The sequence below is a fragment of the Sycon ciliatum genome, chromosome 8 (genome assembly GCF_964019385.1).
Source record: "Sycon ciliatum chromosome 8, ocSycCili1.1, whole genome shotgun sequence".
Classification (NCBI taxonomy): domain Eukaryota; kingdom Metazoa; phylum Porifera; class Calcarea; order Leucosolenida; family Sycettidae; genus Sycon; species Sycon ciliatum.
Window position 1 is genome coordinate 18,716,448 of NC_088650.1, and position 23,902 is coordinate 18,740,349.

At 48.1% G+C, this 23,902-nt stretch overlaps 1 protein-coding gene and 1 long non-coding RNA gene across 4 annotated transcripts; both read left to right on the forward strand.

Moving 5' to 3' along the window:
* The first annotated feature begins 3,865 nt into the window (after nucleotides 1-3,865).
* On the forward strand, nucleotides 3,866-4,562 carry LOC135822928 (uncharacterized). The gene is made up of 3 exons (XR_010554575.1): nucleotides 3,866-4,022; nucleotides 4,165-4,228; nucleotides 4,526-4,562. It is a non-coding gene; the product is annotated as an uncharacterized LOC135822928 (long non-coding RNA).
* A 5,095-nt stretch (nucleotides 4,563-9,657) lies between these two features.
* LOC135824005 (uncharacterized) lies at nucleotides 9,658-23,023 on the forward strand. Of its 3 annotated transcripts, XR_010554812.1 has the most exons (6): nucleotides 9,658-9,941; nucleotides 11,775-11,844; nucleotides 12,059-12,160; nucleotides 14,594-14,658; nucleotides 20,870-20,924; nucleotides 22,221-23,023. XR_010554812.1 is itself a non-coding variant. In XM_065336895.1 (5 exons), the coding sequence occupies exons 1-5, from the start codon at nucleotides 9,860-9,862 to the stop codon at nucleotides 22,248-22,250; spliced, it is 339 nt and encodes a 112-aa protein (XP_065192967.1). In that variant the 5' UTR covers nucleotides 9,658-9,859; the 3' UTR covers nucleotides 22,251-23,023. The 3 variants fall into 3 exon arrangements, 1 of the variants encoding a protein (XP_065192967.1); XM_065336895.1 differs by lacking the exon at nucleotides 14,594-14,658; XR_010554813.1 differs by lacking the exon at nucleotides 11,775-11,844 and having other exon boundaries at nucleotides 9,665-9,941.
* The last annotated feature ends 879 nt before the right edge of the window (nucleotides 23,024-23,902 follow it).

The window sequence follows — 23,902 nt, forward strand, 5'->3', positions numbered from 1 at the left end:
ACCGACAACAACATCCAACAACCAACAAAAACTGACAACAACCAACAATAACAAACAACAACAACCAACAACCGACAACAACAAACAACAACAACCAAAAACAACCAACAACAACCAACAACAGCCAACAACAACCAACAACAACCAACAACAACTGACAACAACCGACAACAACCGACAACAACATCCAACAACCAACTACAACTGACAACAACCAACTACAACCAACAACAACAACAAACAACAACAACCAACAACCGACAACAACAAACAACAACAACCAACAACAGCCAACAACAACCAACAACAACCAACAACAACGGACAACAACCGACAACAACCAACAACAACCGACAACAACAACCAACAACAACTAACAACAACACCCAACAACCGACAACAACCAACAACAACCAACAACAACACCCAACAACCAACAACAACCAACAACAACACCCAACAACCGACAACAACCGACAACAACAACCAACAACAACCAACAACACCTGACAACAACCGACAACAACCAACAACGCCCAACAACAACCAACAACAACCAACAATAACCAGCAACAACCGACAACAACCGACAACAACATCCAACAGCCAACAACAACCGACAACAATCAACAATAACAACCAACAACCGACAGCAACAACCAATAACAACATCAACAACGACGACGATAACGACGACAACAACCGACAACAACATCAACAACAACCAACAACAACCAACAACAACCAACAACAACCGGCAACAACCGACAGCAACAACCAATAACAACATCAACAACGACGACGATAACGACGACAACAACCGACTACAACATCAACAACGACGACGATAACGACGACAACCACAACAGTGTCCGGTAATGTGTGGTAGAGAATGGCAGTCAGCCAGACTGAGTACAGTTGAACATGTATAATAATAATAACACATTTCGCGTAGTTGAGCACTAAATAAAGAAATTCAGTGTTTTTTCCCACTTCTGTCTTGTGAGCATCATCAGCAAGGTGTAGTAGCTGCTGATACTGATTTGTCCTCGAGTGTCGAGCTGCACAGTTTCTTCCAGTCTGTCTTGTCCTCTGCATGTTGTCGGCACCTGGAAAGGTCTTCCATGGTCTTCATGGGCACCAGGGCCTGCTCTAGACATTCAACTCAGCCCGGTCAGAGTGTACCTGGCGCATGCAGGCCAGCCGGGTCAAGCCGGGTCAGATCATCCTGCAGAAAAACAACCAAAAAGCCTGCTCAAAACGCAGGAAAACAGAAAGGCGAATTTATTACCGGAAATCGGAAATTTTAGAGAACAAGGCGAACTATCAAAGTCCGCAAACGTGGTAAACGACATTATGTGAAGAATGCAAAGCAGTAACATAATAGAGCACTGGAGGGGGGGGGGGGGCTGCAGCACCTTGTGGAGTGGCTGCTTGCTGCGACTGAATCACCTGCATGGCCAAGCCGACTGGCATCTGCTGCACCATCTGCTGAAAGGCTTCAGCAGACTGGAGAACTGGTGGAGTTGCAACTGCTGCTGCTGCTTGCGCTGGTGCTAAGTGACTGGCGCTGCTGGCGCTGCTGCTGCAGCTGCTGCTGGCGCTGCTGCTGCAGCTGCTGCTGGCGCTGCTGTTGCTGGTGGCGCTGTTGCTGCTGCTGGTGCTGCTGCTGCCGCTGCTGCTCTGGGTGTGCGGGCCAGGTCCCTCCGTTCAGACGAGGTTGACGTTGCAGTCGTAGTGCGCCGAGTCACCTCAGAATGCCATGCAGCCATAGTCTTGTCGTAGTTGAAGCAGTGAGTTCTTACCTTTCAACCACGCATCGCAACCAAATCCACCGCCGCTCGTCTTCCTTTGGAAATGCGTCTTGCACAAAGCGCATGACATGGATAGACTGCCTTGGTCGTAGTCCAGCCAGGGTTGACCTTTCTTCCAAGAGTCTTGGGAAGCGTGAGTTTTTTTCTCTTCGCTGCGGGCTCCATCGTCCAAATCACCAGTCAGCTGAAAACTTGCATCTGTGTCAAAAGCTACGCTTTTGACTACCTGCCCCATCGACTTCCTGCGTGATGTCCTGACTTCCTGCTCGCCGCTGGCCAGATCGCGCTCGAACCAGTTGACCCTAGCCGAGTTTCTGTCGCTTGTAATGTAGACTGTAGTCTGTAGCAGGGAGTAGTAAAATACACTGGTCTGTAGTGTGTACGGTTGCGCGAGATTTGCAACAGATGGGGTCCGCGAGTCGTAAAATACGGGTATTTTAGGAATCCATTGTCAGTTTGAGACATTTTTCAGCCGGGTCAGACTGGACCCGGTGTTATCTGTTCAGCCAGGTCGTGCAGTTCCCCAGCCGGGCGCGTGACCCGGCTGACCCGGCTCTCCAGCAGGCCCTGGGCACACCCAGCTTATTCAACTGAGCGACCAGACTTGTGGCTAGTGTCAACCTTGGCCGCCCACGAGGTGCTTTGTTGTCCTTGTCCAAATAGCCGCTCATGGCTACTTAGGGTGGCGTGTCCGTGTCCATCTGTAGCACATGACTGGTCATTCGTAGTCGCCTACACGCAGCTGTGTCATGTATTACTACAAGAACTCAACCAAGTCCTCAGCAGTCATGGAGTAGCGGCAGGTTGGGCAAGTTGGGCTGGGGGCAGAACTGATCCACTCCTTCATACAGTGGAAGTGAAATTCATGACCGTACTCCAACTTGGATAGAGGACGGTCCAGGGTATCCTGACAAATAACGCAAATGGGCTCATGACTTATTGCTGACGAGTCTACCTTAGTTGGCACTACATTGATGTACTGCAGCTCCATGGGGTGTATTGCCTGGTCTTGATGGTGGCTACCGTAATACACCCCGTTGAGGTACCACTGATAGATACCCTCCTCCTCCTGAGAGATGAAAGCAGGTCCATCTTCCCTATGCCGAAGGTTGTATCGGTACCACTCCCGTACCCGATTGTTACCTTCCCTGCGTATCACCGCTGGCGCATTCTCCCTGTGGAGCATTCCGTGGTGATACCACCGTAGAATACAGCATGTGGCGTCACAATAACTGACTGCAGGACGGCCGGCTCTATGACGGACACCGTTGAGGTAGTACTCGATGCTACCCCGTCCTATCCAAGCCGGTTCATTAACGCGATGAAGGCGACCTCCATAGCACCAGGCGGACACTCCCCTACTATCAACAAGAGCTGGTCCGTCCTCCCGATGGAGTCTACCGTCGACGTGCCAAATTTCTTGCTGCGCGTTTTGATCTGCCAACTCCACAACAGTTCTTATTGGCGTCCGCCTTTCTATTAGTAAAGGACCCGTGGTGAGAGACCACGACCGGTCGTCCACGTCTACACCGAATGTATCAGCCATATCTATTTACTGAGAATAATGTAACAACTCCTCCACAAACGCTTCTACAACTGACGTCTTCTTCATCCCCAGATAGGCGTTAGCCTTTGGGTAATCCTGAAATAAAGATTATTATTATTATCCTGGTTTTTTTTCCTCTTGGTGGTTTTGGATAAGAGTTGAAAAGTCCAAAAGGTCAACTGATGACCTTTGCGTTACTTGGTATGATTGGATTTTAGCGGATGATGTCGGTATGCAGCTGGGGAGCGAATTCGACAGGAAGAAGATAAAGGTCTTGCATTGCGGTTCACACCTTCACTTCAGTATCATTACAGTCCAAATGACGTTCACGTGCCACTGCGGTGTCGAACTTACAGGGGTAATACCCCTGTTCCAGCACCTGAGGCGGTGCGTCAAGCGCCGCCTCTGTCTCATCATATAATTATTGTGACAAATGGTAAGTGTGCAGTGCTCCTAGCTCTCTCCCCCAACAAAAGAGCTCTATGACACTGTGCTTTCTGCGGTTTCTTTCGTTTTTACAGTGGAGAAAGGCTGGTGGGAGGCCCAGCCGTGGTCGCCCACCTCACGGGTACGGCCCATCTAACCCGTTACTGGGAGGGTCGGCAAGTCGGACTGCTGTTGCAGTCCGACTACCGGGACGCCGTAGAGCGTATTAGGACCCTGTAAGTAAGCACTGCTCTGTTTATATGTATACTTACCCCCTCGTTATAGCGATACTTACTTGTTTCGTATCCTCTTGTCTTACCCTGCTTTCGTATTCGTGACACCAATAGTGTTTGTGTGCGCTCATGCTTGGTTTCACAGATGATGATGTATGAAGGTCTGGGGCTGCCGTCTTCAGGATGTGCCATTTGTTTCAAAATTATTTGTAAGTACTTGTAACAGGCGTAGTGTAGTAACTGTGTGTGCAGTGTAGTAACAGTGTGTAGTGTTTTGTGATGGTACTGTGCTATAGCAGTCGTAATGTATTTTGTGATGGTCCTGAGCAGTCGTAATGTGTTGGGCTACTGAAGTACACTGCATGAAGGGGTATGTGTGGGTGCTTCGACATATTCTCGTGCTTCCTAAACCCTAGATACGTGTATAGCACTATAACCTAGATGTGTGTGTGCGTGTGTGTGTCCGCGCATGCGTGCGTGTGCGTGTATTGTGTTCTCTTCTACAGACTCATCCAAGTCAATTTAAATAAAAGTGTATTATAGTAAACAGTATTGTGTTTTGTTACAGTGAATATGTGGGGAATGGTGGACATGCCTTAGTGTGACTGGATACCCGCGGGTGGTGACTCTTTGCTGGTCACTCTGGATTCTCCAGTATAAATTCGGTGCAGGGCAGAGGGGATTTGTGGTGCCTAGCAACACTGCTTCACTGTGACCATGGTGACACCCCTTCAATAATTGTTTTGATGCATGATACTCCGGGCGTAGCCGGTTGATTCTAACTGAATTCCGATCAAAATAGAAATATGCATCTAATGTACCTACATGGATAGTAGGCATTTCCCTAATCGGCCGGGCGAAAAATTCGCCGAAAACAGTGGTTTTGAAGAAATTACCCATCTTTTCGCCGAATGTTCAAAAATTCGCATGTTGAATTCGCCGAAAACCGATGTTTCAGTGCTTCTACAGGGTGTATGTAAATGTACATGACGTAATGGGAACGGTGACTTCAAGTACTATGTTGAGCCGAATTCTGATCTTGGGGCTCATAATATGGCCGAATTTGAACATTCTCTTAACCGATCGAAAAGCCGATTAGGCATGCTCTGCATGGGCAACTTGTCAATCAGTGCACATCTACGATGTGCAAATAAAACGAATGCACGGAACGTGAACTTTGTTTGCTGCAAATCTACGAAGTGCGAATCAGGGAGTAGTATAATGACACGTGTACTAGTACACCTTGTGTTGCACTGCGTCTTTTCCACACGCATAGGACCACTGAAGGCCACACGCTCCGCGTGCGTATGCACGCATGCGCAATATGTCACTGCATGCAATGCACATCTACGATGTGCAAATCAGGGGATAGTACGTATTTTACTACTCCCCGGTGCGAATGCACCGAATTCGCCATCTATGGCGAAAATAACCTTAAAGGGGAAGTATACCCTAAAATCAAATTTTCACCAGTTGTAGTCTTCGGGGTGCTGAGTCGAATGGTCTTGGTCCGAGGAAGCTGAGACGCTCCCTTCCTACTTGAATCCCAATCGAACTCGCGCACTTCCACCGAAACTGGGTGACTGCGCCCTACTAGATGGGGATTTGTATGCAAAATGTCACTAAAAGCGCCATTTCGTTCTTATAAAAGCACGGATGACCGCGATTGGCCCATATGTTGTAGTCTTTTGGACGCTGAGTCGACTGGTTTTGGTCCGAAAAGGCTGCGATGCAGCGTTCCTCCTTTATTCCCAATCGAACATGGTTGAACAAGCGGTCACGTGCTCCTGCGTACGCCAGTCACCTGGTCACCGTGCCTGCAGGGTACAACTTACTAGCCTGTTTGACCTTTTTTGGGTGCAGTCCTGTCACTCGAGTTGAACTCGAGTTGAACCTTGGTGTGAAAGTTCTCGCCTGCTGGCGCGGTGACCAGGTGATTTGGGCACCCAGGAGCACGTGACCGCTTGTTCAACCATGTTCGATTGGGAATAAAGGAGGAACGCTGCATCGCAGCCTTTTCGGACCAAAACCAGTCGACTCAGCGTCCAAAAGACTACAACATATGGGCCAATCGCGGTCATCCGTGCTTTTATAAGAACGAAATGGCGCTTTTAGTGACATTTTGCATACAAATCCCCATCTAGTAGGGCGCAGTCACCCAGTTTCGGTGGAAGTGCGCGAGTTCGATTGGGATTCAAGTAGGAAGGGAGCGTCGCAGCTTCCTCGGACCAAGACCATTCGACTCAGCACCCAGAAGACTACAACTGGTGAAAATTTGATTTTAGGGTATACTTCCCCTTTAAGGATGACATTTATGGCATGCCAGGGGTCAAAGGTCAAACTCTGGGGGGGTCCCGGGAGCAGACCAAGCACGCCCGACACAGTGTGCCTTATTTGGCCCAAAGGTCAAAGGTCAAAAAGTGTGCCAGAACCTGCCCCGCACTTACTACTGAGGACGAGTATGATGAATAAGAAGACAGTTGAACATGATAATTTTCAAAGGTAACTCAAACTACTTTGGCAATGAAATAATATTTTTACTGAAGTACAAAAGAAATCAAGTAATGAATAGAAAAATTCGGATGGTGAGCTAGGTGTCAGGCCACCGAATGTCTGAGTACTCCTTTTCAGTGTTGTGCCATTTTGTCGCACTCGCTAACTGTGTAAGATCTGGTTACGTTGGTGGACAGTTGGTCATAACTCGTAACATTTTGTCCTCCTTTTTCACCATGAATAGAAGAAGTAATGTTTTCTCTTCTCCATGTTGATCTCTAACATGCATGGACATCTTGGTATGGGGATACTCAAGTTTGTTGTACTTATGGCCACTTGCAACTTGCAGGTACGGAAAAAGGCACAAATTTCCGAAATTTGAGGCTCCATAAGTACAACAAAGTGAATGATATATCCCCGGGTGCCAAAGCATAATAATATTCTGAGGATTTTACGAGCATAATGCGAGAATCCATGAAAGCATAATTCCATGATTTCGTGAGCATACTCCGCCGGAGCCTAATCATCATCAGGCAAGATTCAACTAAACCATGATCACTATCCATCGACTCATTCACGTTCAGTAAGAAATCGTGCTCCACGCCCATACTATAGTCCTGATCTATGAAATCGAGTCGCGTCACTCAAGTTTACGCCTTGCAACATTTCGCAGCCCAGTGTTCGCAGGTTTCGGGCTGCGCAACGCCCGGCGCGAACTTGAGTGACGCGACTGGATTTCATTGATAAGCACTGCAGTGCCAGTTTGTGCGTAAAGTGTGCGTGTACTGGAGGGCTGCGTGCCACCATCCTGCGTTGGATCACATGAAGCATGACTTCCGAAGACTGAAGAAAATGTTGAACGTTCGCTGCTTGGATGACAACTGCACCATATACAATGTAAGCTCATTGGCTAGAGCATCGCTGGCCTCAACGCAAGACAGGGTCCCTGGTTCAATATCCTGGGGGCTGATAGCCGAATTTTTCATCAGACTTTTCCCTTTTCAAGTTTTCAACGCCCTATTAATTTTTTTAAACTGCTGAATAGTTTTACGTCTGTATAGGTACATAAGAAAGTACATGTACTTACTTCGAAGTAGAATAATTTATAGTTTGCCAGATTACTAGCTGCAATGCACGGGGTAGTGAACCCAAGACAGAAGCAGACCAGGCATCTTTGCACATCTATCGTTATGCTGCTTCATTTAATACGCCACCTGTGTTACAGTCAGAAAGGGACCGGCGGATTCTGCTCGAAAAGGTGGCAGATTCTGCTCGAAAAGCAGTAAAATTGGCAGAACCATACAAACCTTATGGCGGGCAATTCCTCGAATTCTGCTCCATTTCCTTATCCACATACCAAACATGCATGAAACTGACCAGAAAAAGTACCGAATTCTGCCAATTTTTCTGCCGGCAGAATCCTCTGGACCCTACAGTCAGACCTCCCTTAACCGCACATATCCGTCTTCCACAAAAAATATCCGGATAGGCGAGGGAACCGGATAATCGAACACACATACTTCTGAAGTACATGTACATGTATACTGTCTGCATGTATGGCATATGCTGTAAATCGGTAACCAACGATTTTCTCCCGGATGGCGAGGGATCAGGATAAAAAAAGTACCGGATAAGAGAGGTCTGACTGTATCATTCTTATTATTGGATTACAAGGTAAACTAGTAGGAAGCACTTTGAACAATGACACTTCCGATTACAGGTACTACAATGTACATGTACATGTACATGTACATGTACATGTAGTTGTAGGGTTTTTTGCCGGATTTTCACCCTGTACGGTCAGCTGTCATACACTCTACATGTACATGTAAGAGCAGTACTCCAATAGTAACAACCCAGTGTCTGCTGCAGCCGGCTCAGCTGTAGCCCTTTCCCAAAGGTGCTCTTTTAATTCGCACTTACATTGTAGTGCTTTTCGCGTCCCTCAAAATATGCTGGAAAAGTGCTCTTTTTTCAGTGAAAACAGGCAAAAAGTGCTCTTTTTTCAGTGAAGCATAGCCGCTAGGGTTTATCGGGTGTTAGCGGCCGTCGTGAGTTCCCTTCGGGAACGGATACGATAATTTACTTTTTTTTTTATAGCCATGATACATGTTCAGATATGAACCTAAGCTGAGAAATGAATACGCACTCTTCCATTTATGGGTCCACGAAAGGCAATACAGAAAGTAAAGTTCAAAAAACCCATTTTTTGCAGCATTGTGTACACCTGGTACACCGGGTACAAGCTTCACCAACTTGTTGCCCCCCCCCCCCCCCCAAAAAAAAACGGCGTGCCAAGGCCCATCAAACACTCGGAAACTGTGATCGCGTGCATGAGCAAACAGATTTTAGCACTTTTTCAGCTAAAAAAGCTCAAAAAGTGCGATATTCACCAAAAAACGCAGTAAAGGGCGAAAGAAACGGGCTTTTCCAAAAAGGGCGAAAAAGGGCGAAAAAAGGGCGAGCACCTTTGGGAAAGGGCTACCTGCCAGGTCAATGTACATGTGTCCCAGGTTGCTTTTCTAGAGCAGACACTGAGTACATGTACAGTGTACAGTGTACGTATCTTAGAATATTGAGCGAGTACGAGGTCAGTATAGGAAATAACACCTAGTACGAAGTCAATATTAGATTGATCACGACTAGCCAAATCATGAATTCAACACTAAGGGAGTGATAATAGTACTTGAAAGTAGTTATATTATAACTTATGCACATGTACAGTCATGTTATGAAATGGACAGTTCGAACAGTAACAAACTTCCGTACCTTTCAGCATACAGTGTCACTCCACAGCTACACGGCCTTTCGCCTCTTCTGTGTGTGCTTTTGTGCACCTGAACACTGCGACTGCTAGTGCCAGTGGTGGTACGGACGGAAACGCTTGTGGCTCAATGTAGCTGAACCATCGGACCTTATTTGTCAGCTTGGATCACGTGATCCATCCAGCTGCCGCGTGCGGCAAACAGCCCAAATAGCGCTAACTCTGGCCTGCGAGCGTTTGCTGCGACTAGCGCGCTAGCGCTCGTGACATACACAAACGCGCTAGCCAGAATGCTTTGACTTTGATGGCTTTCAGCTTCTATTTTTTAAAAAGTAGCGCGCTCAGACCAGCTCGCTCACTCTTTTCCTCTTCCATTTTTTAGGGCAATTGTTTTGTTTGATAGACGAAGCTTAGGGTATCTTTGGGTTTGCAACCCTTACCCTCCTGGAAAAAATCATAGTTGCTAGACTGCGACACTTCAGACCAGGTACTATTAGAGCCGCTAATGGACGACGAGCTATTTTCCGCTATCCGGAGCTCAAGCATTTGAGCCGCTAAATGGACGAGACTCCTGGGGTAAAGGATGCAGAGAATGAGGAGAAAACACTCGTATGGAGCAGGGAGTAGGTATTGTGCTACTTCCTGGTATGGAGCACTGAGAAGCGGTAAGTCCTAGGGCAATTCTTAGCCAGTAGTTACTTTCTCGCCATAATTATGTTCTCGTTTTTCGTGTCTTCTGTAATGCCAGTACACTAGCAGTACGACTACACTGTAGGCGAGAGTCCATAAGCCAGAGTGTGCAGCTCTCCATCTATGCAGCATAAACAAATTAATGACAAATTTCCTTTGCCTAAGGGCTGGGTTCCACTGCCGCTCCGCCGCACATCATCCACGGCATGAAACGTCATCATTACGAGCTGGTCCAGCGAGGCCGCGGCTCATCACCAGCTTTCGCTTCGCTGCTTGATACAAAAGAATGCAAGCCGCGATCACGGCTTGCATTGTTTCCCGCGCTTAATTGTTTTATTCGGGGGAATTTTAATTCGTTGCACAGGCCAGAACACGAGGATTTTTTTGGATTTCACGCTCGTGCAGGCAGGCTAAATGTAAACAAAAAACGTCGAGCACGATCGCGGTACCATGAATGGCGAGTGTCACTGGAACCGCGCCGCTCTGCTGCATGCAGCCAAGTACCGTGGAGCAGCGGAGCTGCGGAGCCGCAGTGGAACCCGGCCCTAACCAAACTTATAGCAATTTGAAAATGTTTGACAATTTTTCATAAAAAACTTGACAACATTGTTCTTCTGTAGAGTGCCACTGGCAACTCCATCGATGAACTCCATCAATGAGCGCAGGGATAAAGTTTAGAAACCCTTCGAGCGAGAACGTGTTTTCAAAAAGGAAGCACAAATATGCCGCGTAACTTCCCCTCTAGTATGGCCCACTAAAGCCACTCGCTGACTACTTACCAGTAAAATGGGGTTGGACGGTTGTCAGATTAGCTGACATGTTTTCTGCCAACACAACCATAAGCAGTTGTCAACTCTCAAGACTAAAAGAGCTTGCGAAGAAAGTGAGAAACCTTGGCTATGAAAGCACATGAAGCGTCAGAACATAATCGAGCAAACTTGGACCTAGATTACCAGTGTCTGCTCCAGAGCGAGGTCAGTGGCCCTGTTTGTGAGTACTTGGACCTTTTGGAAAAAGAACACTGGGTTACCTGCGACCCGGTCGGAAGTCCTGTCGAGTACTATACTTTTTTATATACTTCGAGGGTATACCGCCACTGACAGGCTGCATACGCGTGCAGATGCGTGCGGCCAGAGTGCCCAGTGCGAGTACGTTCATACATGTACATGTACAATCATGTACATCAGGAAGTCGAAAGTAAGTTTACGACTCCCTGACACACAGTAGCCGCACTTGAACGCATCTGGCCCTGGCCCAGTGTTGCAGGAGTTGTGCCAGGTAGACGTGTACCCGGTTTGTGTTAAATCTTAGAGCAGGTACTGCATACCCTATCATATCTGTGTACCGATGATGGGTATACAGAGTCAGTGTTGTTGCGTCCCACTCAGCACCCTTCTGGTTCATTTCGGCACCAGCACTCTTTGCGTATGCAGAGCTGAGTAGAGTGCAAGTTCGGACCACAAATACACTGTAGCAGCTAGTTGCGAACCTAACCTGTGCCGTGATGCACGGCACTTGTGTGCATCTACTTTATCCCTGAGTAACCCACCATGTATATGGTGCACAATAGGGCACAGTAAATAATCAGCATGCATCGCAGTTTTCTGCACCATACATGTATTCCTGAAGTCACTTTACACCTTAGAAGAATTGCGTCGCTGACAGGAATTCGATACCGGTTTAGTTTCTCTCTGGGTCATTATGAATCATAGAAAACCCGTCATACAATAGGTTCAAGCTAAAGTACCGTATCACCATGGTAATTCCTGGAAATTCGGTGTGTTTTCTGCCTTTTGTTAAACAAGCAGCAATGTGCAACAGAAATTACCATGGTGATACAGTAGATTACCGTGTGAAGCGGTGTGAGATGCAGCAAAGGTGAGCCTGTTACTGTGAGTCTATGCCCTAAACAATAAACTTTGCCGTGGGATGATTATCCTTGGGCTGCACACTCTGCACACTTATTGCTAGGTATATCATTGGTCTTGTTCGGATCGTCCATTACGTTTGCAGCTGTTCAAACTTGTTTTGTTGTTTATTATTTTATTGATTTATTTATTCTACTTGCCTTTCCTATCTTCTTGTGTTTTAGCATTAGGCGATTTGATCGCAGGACAAGAGAGGAGCTGATGGACGATCTCTCCAGTGTCCCTCTTGGTTCGGAGCAGCGCCGAGTGCTGACGTTGGGACTTGGGTAAGGATGAGTGTTCCCTCATGTTTACAAGTTATCCGTTTTGTCCAACACTAACGGTTATATGCAGAATATTGCTGAGTCAAAAATGTGCAACAATCAGCACAAAAACTGACTGATGAGATCATGACATTCAACGACCTGATGCTTAGCTGCATCACGTTTATATCCGTAAGTGTTGGACAAAACGGATAACTCGTAAACTGATGGTCCTCTTTTCCAATTTTAATCCTTGGCTCTCCATCCGAGTTCCCTCGTGTGTGTAGCTATTATTATTTTTTTGGTGACAGTCAATTTTTTCTTCAGACTTTTCCCGTTTTTTGCCCATTCTACCTTTATTTTACTTAGACAAGGGTTAGCTGTCCGTTTACCAGTACTCATCCACACATATGTGCACATAGGGTCTGCACAAAACTCTCTCAGTAGATATTTTGTGTATGGGGGGTTGTCTATCCACCGAGATAGCACTATATATTCCCATTCTGTGTGTTCTCTGGTAGCTATGTCCCTCTGAGACTATACGGTGCCAGTGTGGTGACCGAGGTCAGGCCGTGTCTGCACTGGCATCGTCAACTTTGCCTACTGCTACGTGCTCCCCAGTGCTCCATCTGTGTCCTGTAATTTGTTTGGGGAGGGGGGGGGGCAATACCGGTACTTCAGGTGCAGGGGGGAATGGGGTGGGGGGACATCATGCCCCCAATGAACCTCTCCAGGCGTTGTTCTGGAGTAGACTAACCATAGGCGGAGTGTACACATGCAGCACATAGTTTGGGAGCTAGAACGCGATCGGACTCAGGCATATTCAAAGGCAGTCTATTGTGATAGTAGTCCTGGACGGATCTCACTATGATGATATAGGTCGTGCCCAGCATCACAATGCCAAACATTATAAATGACTGTTTTTTTGTCTGAGGGGCTAGATGAGCATGCGGCTAGACTGCCGATGGCAACCAACAGGCTCAAGGCTGTGTTGAGACTTCGTGTGAGCGACCCGAGTCAATTGTTTACTCGCCATGACTAGGCATCGCATTGAGCATCGTAAGCCCACTAATATAATGTCACTTGGTATGTCACTGTTCTTAGTCGCACCGGGGCGCATGCCCGTTTTCAGGAGACTTCTCAAAACACATAAGCCCTGGGTCCTGAAGGTTAGGCCTATTGTTAATCTAAATAGTCCTGGCTACTATCCCGCTGAGTTCACTGACTTTCTACTGAACCCGTATGTATGTGAGGAAAGTACTGTTCTGACCTCAACTGCGGATTTCATCAACTTGGTAGAAGGTTTGCCTGTGCGGGACGATCATTTATAATTGAGTATAGATGTGACCAGCCTTTACTACACCAACAAATCCAACGAGCTCGGTTGTCGTGGTATATCACACACAGGTATACAAGGTGGATGCCCCTCGCCCTTCGTACATGGTTATTAACAGCAGTGACTTCCTTGATGTCAGTCATTCGGAAGAAAAATGAGTTCGTGTATGGTAACGATGTGTTTCGGCAGATCCAAGAGACTGCCATGGGTTCGCCTGCAGCAGTGGTCTATGCCGACATTGTTATGCTGTATTTGGAGAAGCGGTACGTTTTGCCGATCTTAGAGGGGGAGGGTTTAGAGGTTCAGGTTTATAGATGCTTTATCATTGCATGGTTGCGAAGGTCAAGTTCAGCGCACTTTAGATAGGAATAATAAGTGTTCGGCCCTCAAGTTTTCTCATGAACTGGCACATGATGGCATTGATTTCCTGGACACCACAGTTTTCCGTAGTAAGGGATACGTGGCGGTGAAGCCTCATTTCAAGGTCACCAATCGTTTCCTGTATCTGCTTGTCGGTAGTAACCACCCCTGTAGTATGGGCAAAGGTGTGTTCACTGGGGAGTTGATCCGTATCCGTCGGTCTTCGACCCTTGACCACCACTACGAAGCTGCTGCCGGGCGGCCGAAGCAGGCTTTCCGGGCCCGTGTATACAAGCGCTCCATCTTTCATCTTTCAGACCCGTACACTAGGAATGGATGCGCAGGGAAGGTATGTTGGTCAAATTGGCATGGGTTTGGGTTATTTCTGTAGTTGTATACAGTGCTCCTCATTGTATTTACCTGGGCCCGGCCTGCTGTCCTTCGCCCGTTGGCCTTGAGGTCCAGGTGTAATACCCCTACCATACAGTCCGGTGGCCAGCGCGGTTGTTGTTACACGGTGGAACATCAGCAAGAGGTTGCTTGCTCGTTTGCCTCATGCTCAGTGTCCTCAGGGAGTTAGTATTTTCCTCCTGTTTGGATTTTGCAGTGTCTATGGTGTCGGTAATTGAGTTTTTGTTCTGTATGCTTTTCTGTGGTGTGTGGCTGTTGTTCACACATCTTTATTTGACTTGCTTCCTGGTGTGGTGTACCTTTTTGTTTTATATTGGTGTTGGTCTCACTCCGACTCACTCTGGCTGTAGAGTTCTAGCATCCGTAGCTGCCTCAGGGGGTGCCACTTCTCCCATCAGCGCCGACTAGTCCGCCGGTACGTGGTGCTATATTACGTTTAGTTGTCTGTTCCATCCTGTACGGGCTGTGTCCTGCTGACCACACAGTCTGGGTCTCCATACTTTGCATGTTATCATCGTGTGTAGTGTTCACACGTACATATATGGACTGTCACACCCATATGTTGTACATGTGGCTGCACGTGTTGTCTCTTTGTCGTACCTGCTGCTGTATTTGTGTCTCTGTGCTGTTGACCCGTACATGCTGCTGCGCTGCTTTGTTGTATTGCTGACACGTGCACCTTTTTGTGCTGATATCGAGTACGCCACTTTTTGTGCTGATGAGGGCACCACTTTCCGATATCATTTTTCTTTTCGCCATGTCAGTTGTCAGTTCTCCCGTCGTCTCCTGAAGTGTAGTAATGAATAGCTCTCTCTCTAGCTCTAGAGAAAAACCACTTGACTAGTCCGTTTGATGTGTGGCGTGGCGAGGGTATAGTAGAGGCAGCTCGTTCTCCAACCGAGACGACATTTGGCGCCTAACATGGGGCTCAAACCCACGACCCTGAGATTAAGAGTCTCATGCTCTACCGACACATATATGCACGCGGCACCGTTTGTGCTCCTATCCATTTACATATGCTGCTTTCCACACCTGTGCTGACAGTCGGTACGCACCGACTCTGTACGCATGCACGCACACCAATACATTCTGTTGGCATCATATTAGTGAGGTTTTGCATTCCGAAATTCGGCAAAAGATTCGGCACGCGGGAGCGAGGTCGAAAATGCACACGAAGATGCGGCATGTTTGTTCGGAAAAAGCTCACTTTGCCGAACATATTTTTCGGATGAATTTTCTTGTGGAAGAGCGCTAGCGCGTGATTTATTCAAAGAGGTTTCTTATCTTGGCATGCCTTCGCAGGCGTCTTTGACGACATCAGCATCGTCAGCTACCTCTGATTGCGCCTCTTCACTGCCTGCCTACTCTCTTTCGCCTGGAGTGTCCTCACCGTCATCTGTGTGGCTGAAAAGACTATGGCGATACCCATAAAATTTGACTTGGCCATGGAGTTGGTTTTTCTGAGGCGACTGAGGAGGCAGGTTTGGCCCTCGACTCTTTGGGCGCGATCAAAGTTTGTCGGAATCAGCAAGAAAAGGAGCACGGGACAGGACATTGCTGATGCTGGGGCTCACGAAATCAAAACACATCATTTTCGACTTGCAAAACAAACGTCGGTGCGAAAATTCGACATTTTGATGTTCGACAAATGACCAAAGAACGCCGAGCCGAAATTCGGAATGCAAAACCTCACTATTGCGGAGCTTTCCGGAGCTCCGAGCTAGTTGTTGTTTGGAATACAGCAAGAGAACAACATTACATTGGCGCTGCGAGCAAACGCCTGATCCTCGCCATGTCCCTACTGTCACTACCGCCTCCGGAGCCATTCCCGATCTACAGCAGTCTCTACGACGCTGCTGCCCATTTTCTTGCCTGGGAACGGTGTTTCCAACTCTATGTCGCAGCAGCCGGCATCTCGGATGACACTCGCCAGAGAGACACTTTCCAGTATGTGGCCGGCAAGGACATCCAGCAGCTCGTCCCTACGTTAGCCAACACTGGCAACGATCTCGACGGCCTCATACCCGCCGCCGCCGACTACTTTCAGTCGAAGCAGAGCCCCAGCATGGCCCGCTTCCACTTCCGGCAGGTCACCCAGCAGCCTGGCGAAACGTAAGACACGTGTTATACTCGTTTGCTGGCATCGGCAACGACCTGCAGCTTCGCCGACGATGCCCAGAAGAACGTGGCTCTCTGTGATCAAATTGTGGCAGGATGCACGTCCGATCCACTACGCAGAAAACTGCTGGAGACTGCGTCCCTTGATCTCGCCAAGGCGCTCAAGGCCGCCAGAGCATTTGAAGCGTCAGTGGAACAGACGACGGCGTTCCGGCGCACACAAGACTCGATCAATGCCCTCCGTCATCAGCCACCGTTCTACAAAAGGACACAGCCGCCTCCCGCTACTGTTTCAACTCCGTCGCGTCGACCGATGCAGTCTTCGCCACATCCAGCTGCAAACTCGTACCACCAGCCACCTGCCCCAGTCGCCACTCGCGCTCCAGGCCAGCAGGAATCCAGCACATCGCTCTGCTACCGCTGTGGAGAGCCAGGCCACCCTAAATCACATCGCTACGCAGTTTTGCACTGTAAACGTCTGCCCATGGGCGTATCGTCCGCATCCGAGATCCTACAGCGCACACTGGACGCCATGGCTCGCTGGCCTCGACGGTGTGAAGAACGTCCACGACAACATCTTCAACTTTGGTAAGAGCGTCGAAGAGCACAACCGACGACTCGCCGCCTGCCTCCAGCGGCTCCAAGATCACAACGTTACACTCAACGTAGCCAAATGTCACAAATGTCACATCCTCAAGCCTCGGCTCAAGTTCATGGCTAGCGTCTACTCCGACAAGGGCATCCGCGCCTCTCCCAGCCACCAGCAGTCTGTGGCTACATTCTCTACGCCATCTTGCGTCAGCGACATACAGAGTTTCCTGGGTCTCACCAACTTCCTCCGCCGTTACATTCGTAACACGGCCGATCTCACCACGCCACTCCCTGCTCTCACTAAGAAAGGTACTGTTTGGCGTTGAACTGATGTTGAGCAGCAATCATTTGATGCACTGAAGAAGGCCATCGCCGAAGACTGCATGCTGCAATACTTTGACCGCAAGCGATACACATCACTGTATGTCGACGCATCGCCCACCGGCCTCGGCACAATCCTGTGTCAACGGCAAGACAACGGCCACGATGCACCTGTAGCATTCGCCAGCCGTGCACTCTCCGGCGTCGAGCAGCAATATTATCAAACTGAACGGGAAACATTGGGTGTCAAGTTTGGCTGCCTTCGCTTTCACCACTGCTTGACAAGGTGATCCACAGTTCACCGTTGTCACCGACCACAAGCCGCTCCTGCAACTCATGGCCGTCGAATCGAGACCTCCGCCACGAATTGAGCGCATGGTCTTCCGCCTGCAGGATCTCAGCTTCCAGCTCCAGTACAAGCCTGGCCCAGAAAACCCGGCCGACGTCGTCAGTCGCAATCCGCAGCCTCATCCCGACTTGCCAAACATCGGCGCACAGGAAGACACTGCGTACATACATGCCCTAGCTACAGCAGCTAAGCCAAATGCGTTGGCTCTGAAGGAGATTGCGGACGCCACCACCGCAGACACCACACTGCAAGCCATCCTTTCCTCTCTGCAATCTGGCCGCTGGGATTCCAACCACACCACGGTCCGCCCGTACTTTGCCCTCCGCCATGAACTGTCTGAGAGTGACGGTCTACTACTCCGCAACGACCGTCTCGTCATTCCAACGGCTTACCCTGCAGCTTACACATGCGGGCCACCAAGATATTGTCCGCACCAAGCAACGGCTCAACAGCAAGGTTTGGTGGCCCAACATGGCTACTGAAGCCGAAGCACTCTGCCGGCAATGTATTCCGTGCCAAGCAACTCTCTCAACGACACCGCTACGTCCAGGAGTCCGTGCCCACACCACCGTCCACCAAGCCGTGGCAACGAGTCTTCGTCGATTTCTATGGACCCATGCCAAACGGTCAGCACCTGCTTGCCCCTATCGACCAGTTGACTCGCTACCCGGTCATCAACGTGTTCAGCACGACACCCACTACGGCCGGTGTTGTTAAAGCTCTGCGCTCTACATTATCCATGTTCGGCTTGCCCGAAGAGCTAGTCTCGGACAACAGTCCTCAGTTCCGTTCTTCGGCTTTTGCTGATTTCCTCGCGCAACACGCTATCCAGCACCACTACACCCCTCCTTTGTGGCCACAAGCAAACGGAGTGCCTCAACCGTACCATTGGCAAAGTTCTGCGAACTGCCAAACTAGCTGGCGAAGACATCAATGTTGCATTAGACCAATGGCTCCTAGCGTACCGCACCACGCCACACCCTGCCATTCACGAGGCACCGGCAACACTCATGTTTGGTCGCCCCATCCGCGACAGCATACCCTGCATTACGGCAGCCGCACCAGACTTGCCTTCAGCTGCCCACCGTGACCAGCAATTCCGCCAATCCCAGTGCGACGCTACCAATGCCACCCGCCGGTCAAACGCCCCCATCCTCACTCCTGGTCAGCGCGTCTTACGCCGCAATGAGCAGGCACACAAGCTCTCACCACAGTGGGATCCCAACCCCTGGACCGTGGACCAGATCTCTGGGTCTACGGTGACTATCTCCAACTCAGCAACTGGCCAAAGATCGACTCGCCATAATTATGTCGTTCGTCAAGCCCGTAATTGTTGTCACACCGCCAGCCCATCACCCACTACCAGCTGAAAGTTCTGCCACCACACCTTACAAAATTACAACAAAATCACATGCAAGAAGTCCTTTCACTTTGACTACTGCTCGTTGCGTGACATCACTCCTCACCAAAGGACTTCCTGGGGATCACAATCCTAAACAGACAAATGTACGAATACCGCAACTGTCTCTGTTGTTCTGCACGCCACGATCAACACGACTGCGTGCAAGACACAGCTGATCATCGTCACTGTACTCTTCCCTGAGCACGTTACCCTGTCGCTGCAGCCTGCGACGGACATTCCATAGTTCCACCAACTTGATGGCTTGATGTTCCCATTGACGTCGACCATGCGGTGTTGCCATTGACGACCTTCAACTTCAGGTCCTTGCCGTGGTCCGCACCATTCAAGAGATGGGCCACATTTGGTGTACTTTCACCCAGTTGGTCACTTATTTTAACCTTGCCGACTTTCCACTGCCGGACTGTTGCTTCAACAACTGGCGGAGAGCATATACGCATATCATCACTCTTCCTTGCAAACATCATTTCCGTCTCCACCACGTCCTTATCAGCCTGATCCATGCCTGACACCCCCAAGGCACTGTCCACTGTGCCGCCGGGCTGGTGGAGCGACGGACCGATTCTCCAGTGACGGTCGTCGTCCACAAGGCTGTTGGAGTGCGCATCCAAGATGTGCTAGAGCTGTTCAGTGTCGTGCAATGCTATCGCATGAGCTGATTGTTTAGTAACTGGTGGTGTAAGTGGACAGTATAGCGTACCTTGTAGTTCCTTGGTCTTTCTCTTTTGTATAAGGCCATCATTTTTTATAGCTATGTTGCGCGTCGTCCGCACCCATACGTTTTGATTTTTTTCAGAAAAAAATAAAAAATCTTACATGCACGGTGAGTGTACGATTGTACGAGTCATCAGTGTGGACTGGTTGCATACGGCAAAGCTGAGATTCAGAAATGGCCTCTAGGCCAGCGTTGGCAAATCGTTTGTTCGGCATCTGGGAGCAATATTCTATGAGCTAACACCAGACAGCATTGATCGCCTGAAGTTGAGAGGATGCGTCGTTCCGGAGGTCTTTGCTGCACCGCTGCCGAAGTCTGAGTACAATAATCCAGCGAAGCATAGGCACCAACGGATGCCTCCTCTGTCCAAAGTGAATATTTACTCTTGCTGATAACCCAGATGTTGTGCTTCGATGTACGATTTTTCTTTCGAATGTACACCATGCACGAGCTATTGTGCTATGTACAGTGCATACACCTCTGATGAGCCTTTTTTATTATTTTGCAACTTTTTATTTTTTTCCACCTCTCGCATATGATTCTGGAAGTTGAACTAACGCGAAACATAGATATAAAAAATGATGGCCTAAACAAACTAGTAAGCTAACGATAAACTAGTTACACTGAGACAATTCGACTGGCACAAATTACAACAAAATCACATGCAAAATGTGCTTTCACTTTTACTACTGCTCGTTGTGTGACAACCACCATCATCAGTGTGCGCATTGCGCCTGGTTTGGTGCATGCCTGGTGGAATATGACATAGCGGCTGATGCAGTGGGCACATCAGGTAACACCTAACGCATTGAAAATGACTCAACTATGACTTGGTTCGATTGCAACAAACCTAATGATAGTGGTACCGAAACATTCGGGTAACCGGAGTAAGTGCCAATTGATATTTTTGGCTCCAGTCAGTATAGTGATTCAATTGCAATACAATTATATACGTACGGTGGAACTCACTTAGTACGTACCCGGGTAAGACATACACCTGCATAGCACGATCCTCTTTTGTCGCACGGATTTTCCTCCCATAAGCGCATATTCAGATGTGTACGGATACCTTCTGTTCATGTGATTCATTGTCGCTGTGTTACTGTATGCAGATCTCACTCAGCTCTGCTCTCCGAGCATTCTGCTTCCAACACGACTTCCCGAAAGGTATGTATGGTGGCTAATAATAAGGGCTGAAACAATTATACCGATAACTCGCATATCGATCGTTAAGAGTGCAATCGATAATCGTTAGTGTTCAAAACGAGTGCTAACAATTTTTTATGCATGTATATGAGTGACAGTATTCCAGCCCTTGCACTCCATCCGATAGTGAATACGAGTACAATCATGTACTTTCAAGCGCAGTAAAATTGATTTGTGGCTTTGAAAGAGATCGGAAGAGAGCACTCTTTGTCTTTTCAGTTCATTTGCGGGAAAGGTCAGAGATAAGAGCAGTTGCCAGAGGGTGATCAGAAGATTCTTCCCTCTAGAAACAACATGAAATCCTCTAGGTCATGTTGATAAACCAGCCAGATGTCTACAGATGTCAACAGTGCGGTGCCACAAATTTCTAACGTAGCAAAAGTATCGTGGAATTTTTTCATAAACTGGTGTTCGAGGTACACGGGTAGAGCCGACAAGAATCGATAAAACCAATATATCGATCGTTAATGATATTGGTTGATCGTTAAGAGTTATTGAATGATCGTTTCAGCCCTACTAATAATGCGAGAGTCTTTACAGATTCCAATGCTCTCATGCCTTTTGCAAGTTCCGTTTGTAAGTCAAATGGAACATGGTTTGTGGTCAATACTTCAGCAGTAGTGGTGCGAGAATATTAGGGTGTCAAATTGCTCGGAATTGATGTATGATAACGGAGAATATACCAACATGTGAATCACTTGGAGATATGGTTTGCCAGGTTCTGTTCACACTCACTAGGCTAGACCCTCTCGAATATTGTACAACAGTTTTGGCCCAGGAGTGGTAAAGGGCACGGGGCAAGCTATGTCGGGACCTGCTGTAAAGTCCGCCATACACGAGCTGTACGTCTTATCGGATGGGATATACCCCTGATATTGCTGATAATGAATGGCCCAGTTTCATTGTACTGCTGTCCGCGATATTATATCCTTAGTGGCATTGTTAACTTCTCATTGCTTGTGGGGACGCATGGATCATACGTCCATCCAACACCTGCCAATCGGAACCCACCGACAACGCTGTCGGTTGGGTTGGACCACAATCGGTTGGTTTTTGAGTCCAAGATGCCGCCTAGGTAGCACACAGCATTGCTAATCTGATTTTAAATTAGCTGCGCAAATCCTGGCATACTGCCCGTAAATGCATCTAACTCCCAGGGTACTTATGAGTTTTTAGGTCTATGTGGTACTTGTGTCGCATTGGCAGCCACTGTTCCGTTCTGTATTTTCTGGTGTATGTGTCGTTGAATCTCCACAGAAAATGTGCTCACGCATTAGAAGGAGGTGAAAGATGCACCTGCAGGAGAATACATGCTTAAGAGAAGGCAGAAACATGCCCAGATCCACCAGAACTAGTGCTGGCAAGTCAACAGAGGCGAGTACTGATAATGTTCCAGATTGTGGTAGGATCACATAAGCAAAATTGACACTGGGAGGCACGGCGGTGGGTCAGCTCATGGCCAGCGCCAGCTCCAGTGGATATCACGTGCATCCAGTTCTAGTACTATAGTATGACTGCTACAAAGTAGTGCGGCCCAAATAGAACTCGGGTCAGGTGCCGAAGAACTGGGGGGGGGGGGGGCATGTGCCAATGAATGGTAATAACTCCGGAAATCATGCTGGTGTATCGAGGGCGTGGGCCAATGAAGTGCTGGATTGATGGTGGACGACTGTACTGCAATCTTGGCTGGTCCCACTATCGCAGAGACAGCACTTCCTGGTGCAACCACCCTATCCTGCAATCTATATAATAATTATTATAAGAGATTTGTGTGAACGATTTTAGCATGATGCAAGTCAGCTTATTGTGCTGGGGGCCTGGCTACATGTCACTATAGCTTTTTATAGACTCGATCACCGCATTACGCTGCCTTGCGTTGACTTGATCGAGCACTCTTTTTGGTTAGTGTCAAAGGTATATGTAATATGTATCTGCCTTCGTGCAAAGCTCTCTTTGTGCGTGTCTTGCAGATAGCTCGCTGACTTTGATGCTTTGAGCCATTTTCAAATTGCTTTTTTTGTTCATTTCATATAGACCGTATTGCCATTTGTTTAACCTCCCGCTCTGAGCTCCACTGATGGGACCTAAAAGGCTGAAACAGCTGTCTGGAGATTGAGCGTCAGTATTATGGATTTAGAATACACGATCTGGGGACAGCACTAGTACTGTCTAGCTGTTTCGTCCTTTGTGGACTCATCAGCGAATCACGGAGAAATAACTCTTAACTAAGGATGAACCTAGCAGCCATGAAAATAGATAAATAATGCCTCCAAGCCAGAATTCAAGGCTACATGTGTAGGCCCGAATGTGCCTTGTCCGAGTGCTGAAACTGATGTCATTGAGATACGCATAGAACATCTGGCAAAGGAACTACTAAAGCCCCCACAAGCACGGTATTCTACTTCAACAAGGAAGAATTTTGAAAGCATGCACAGCCCTACATGTATAATGTTGGTATAGGTAAGCCTTGTTTGATAAATTAACATGACAAGGCGGGGGACGCACTGTGTTAAATAACAGTGCTCCTGATACACTAGTGTGTCCTCGGCTTTGTCACATGCTGTCAACCGATCAACACATACAACGTTGCATGCAAAACGGCTGCAGCCTCGAAGTACGGAGTGCTATTTTGGAAAATGCTAGATATACAGCCTGTACTTATACAGGTGTTCTATCAACTAGTGCCATTATGACAACGGTAGCTGAATGATACATGTACATAAACCCGGGGTCATCATTGCAAGAACCTCTGGGTCTAAGCCCGAAGTAACATTCAACTACATGACTGTATACACAATCATGTATACACCATCTTCGTAGTAACTGAGTCTACCCCTCACCCACTACTGCCACTGTGACCACAATTGCGCACAAACAGAGGACCTACTTCTAACTACAGTGCTGGCCAAAGAAATCCAACCTTATGAATAAAATTGCAC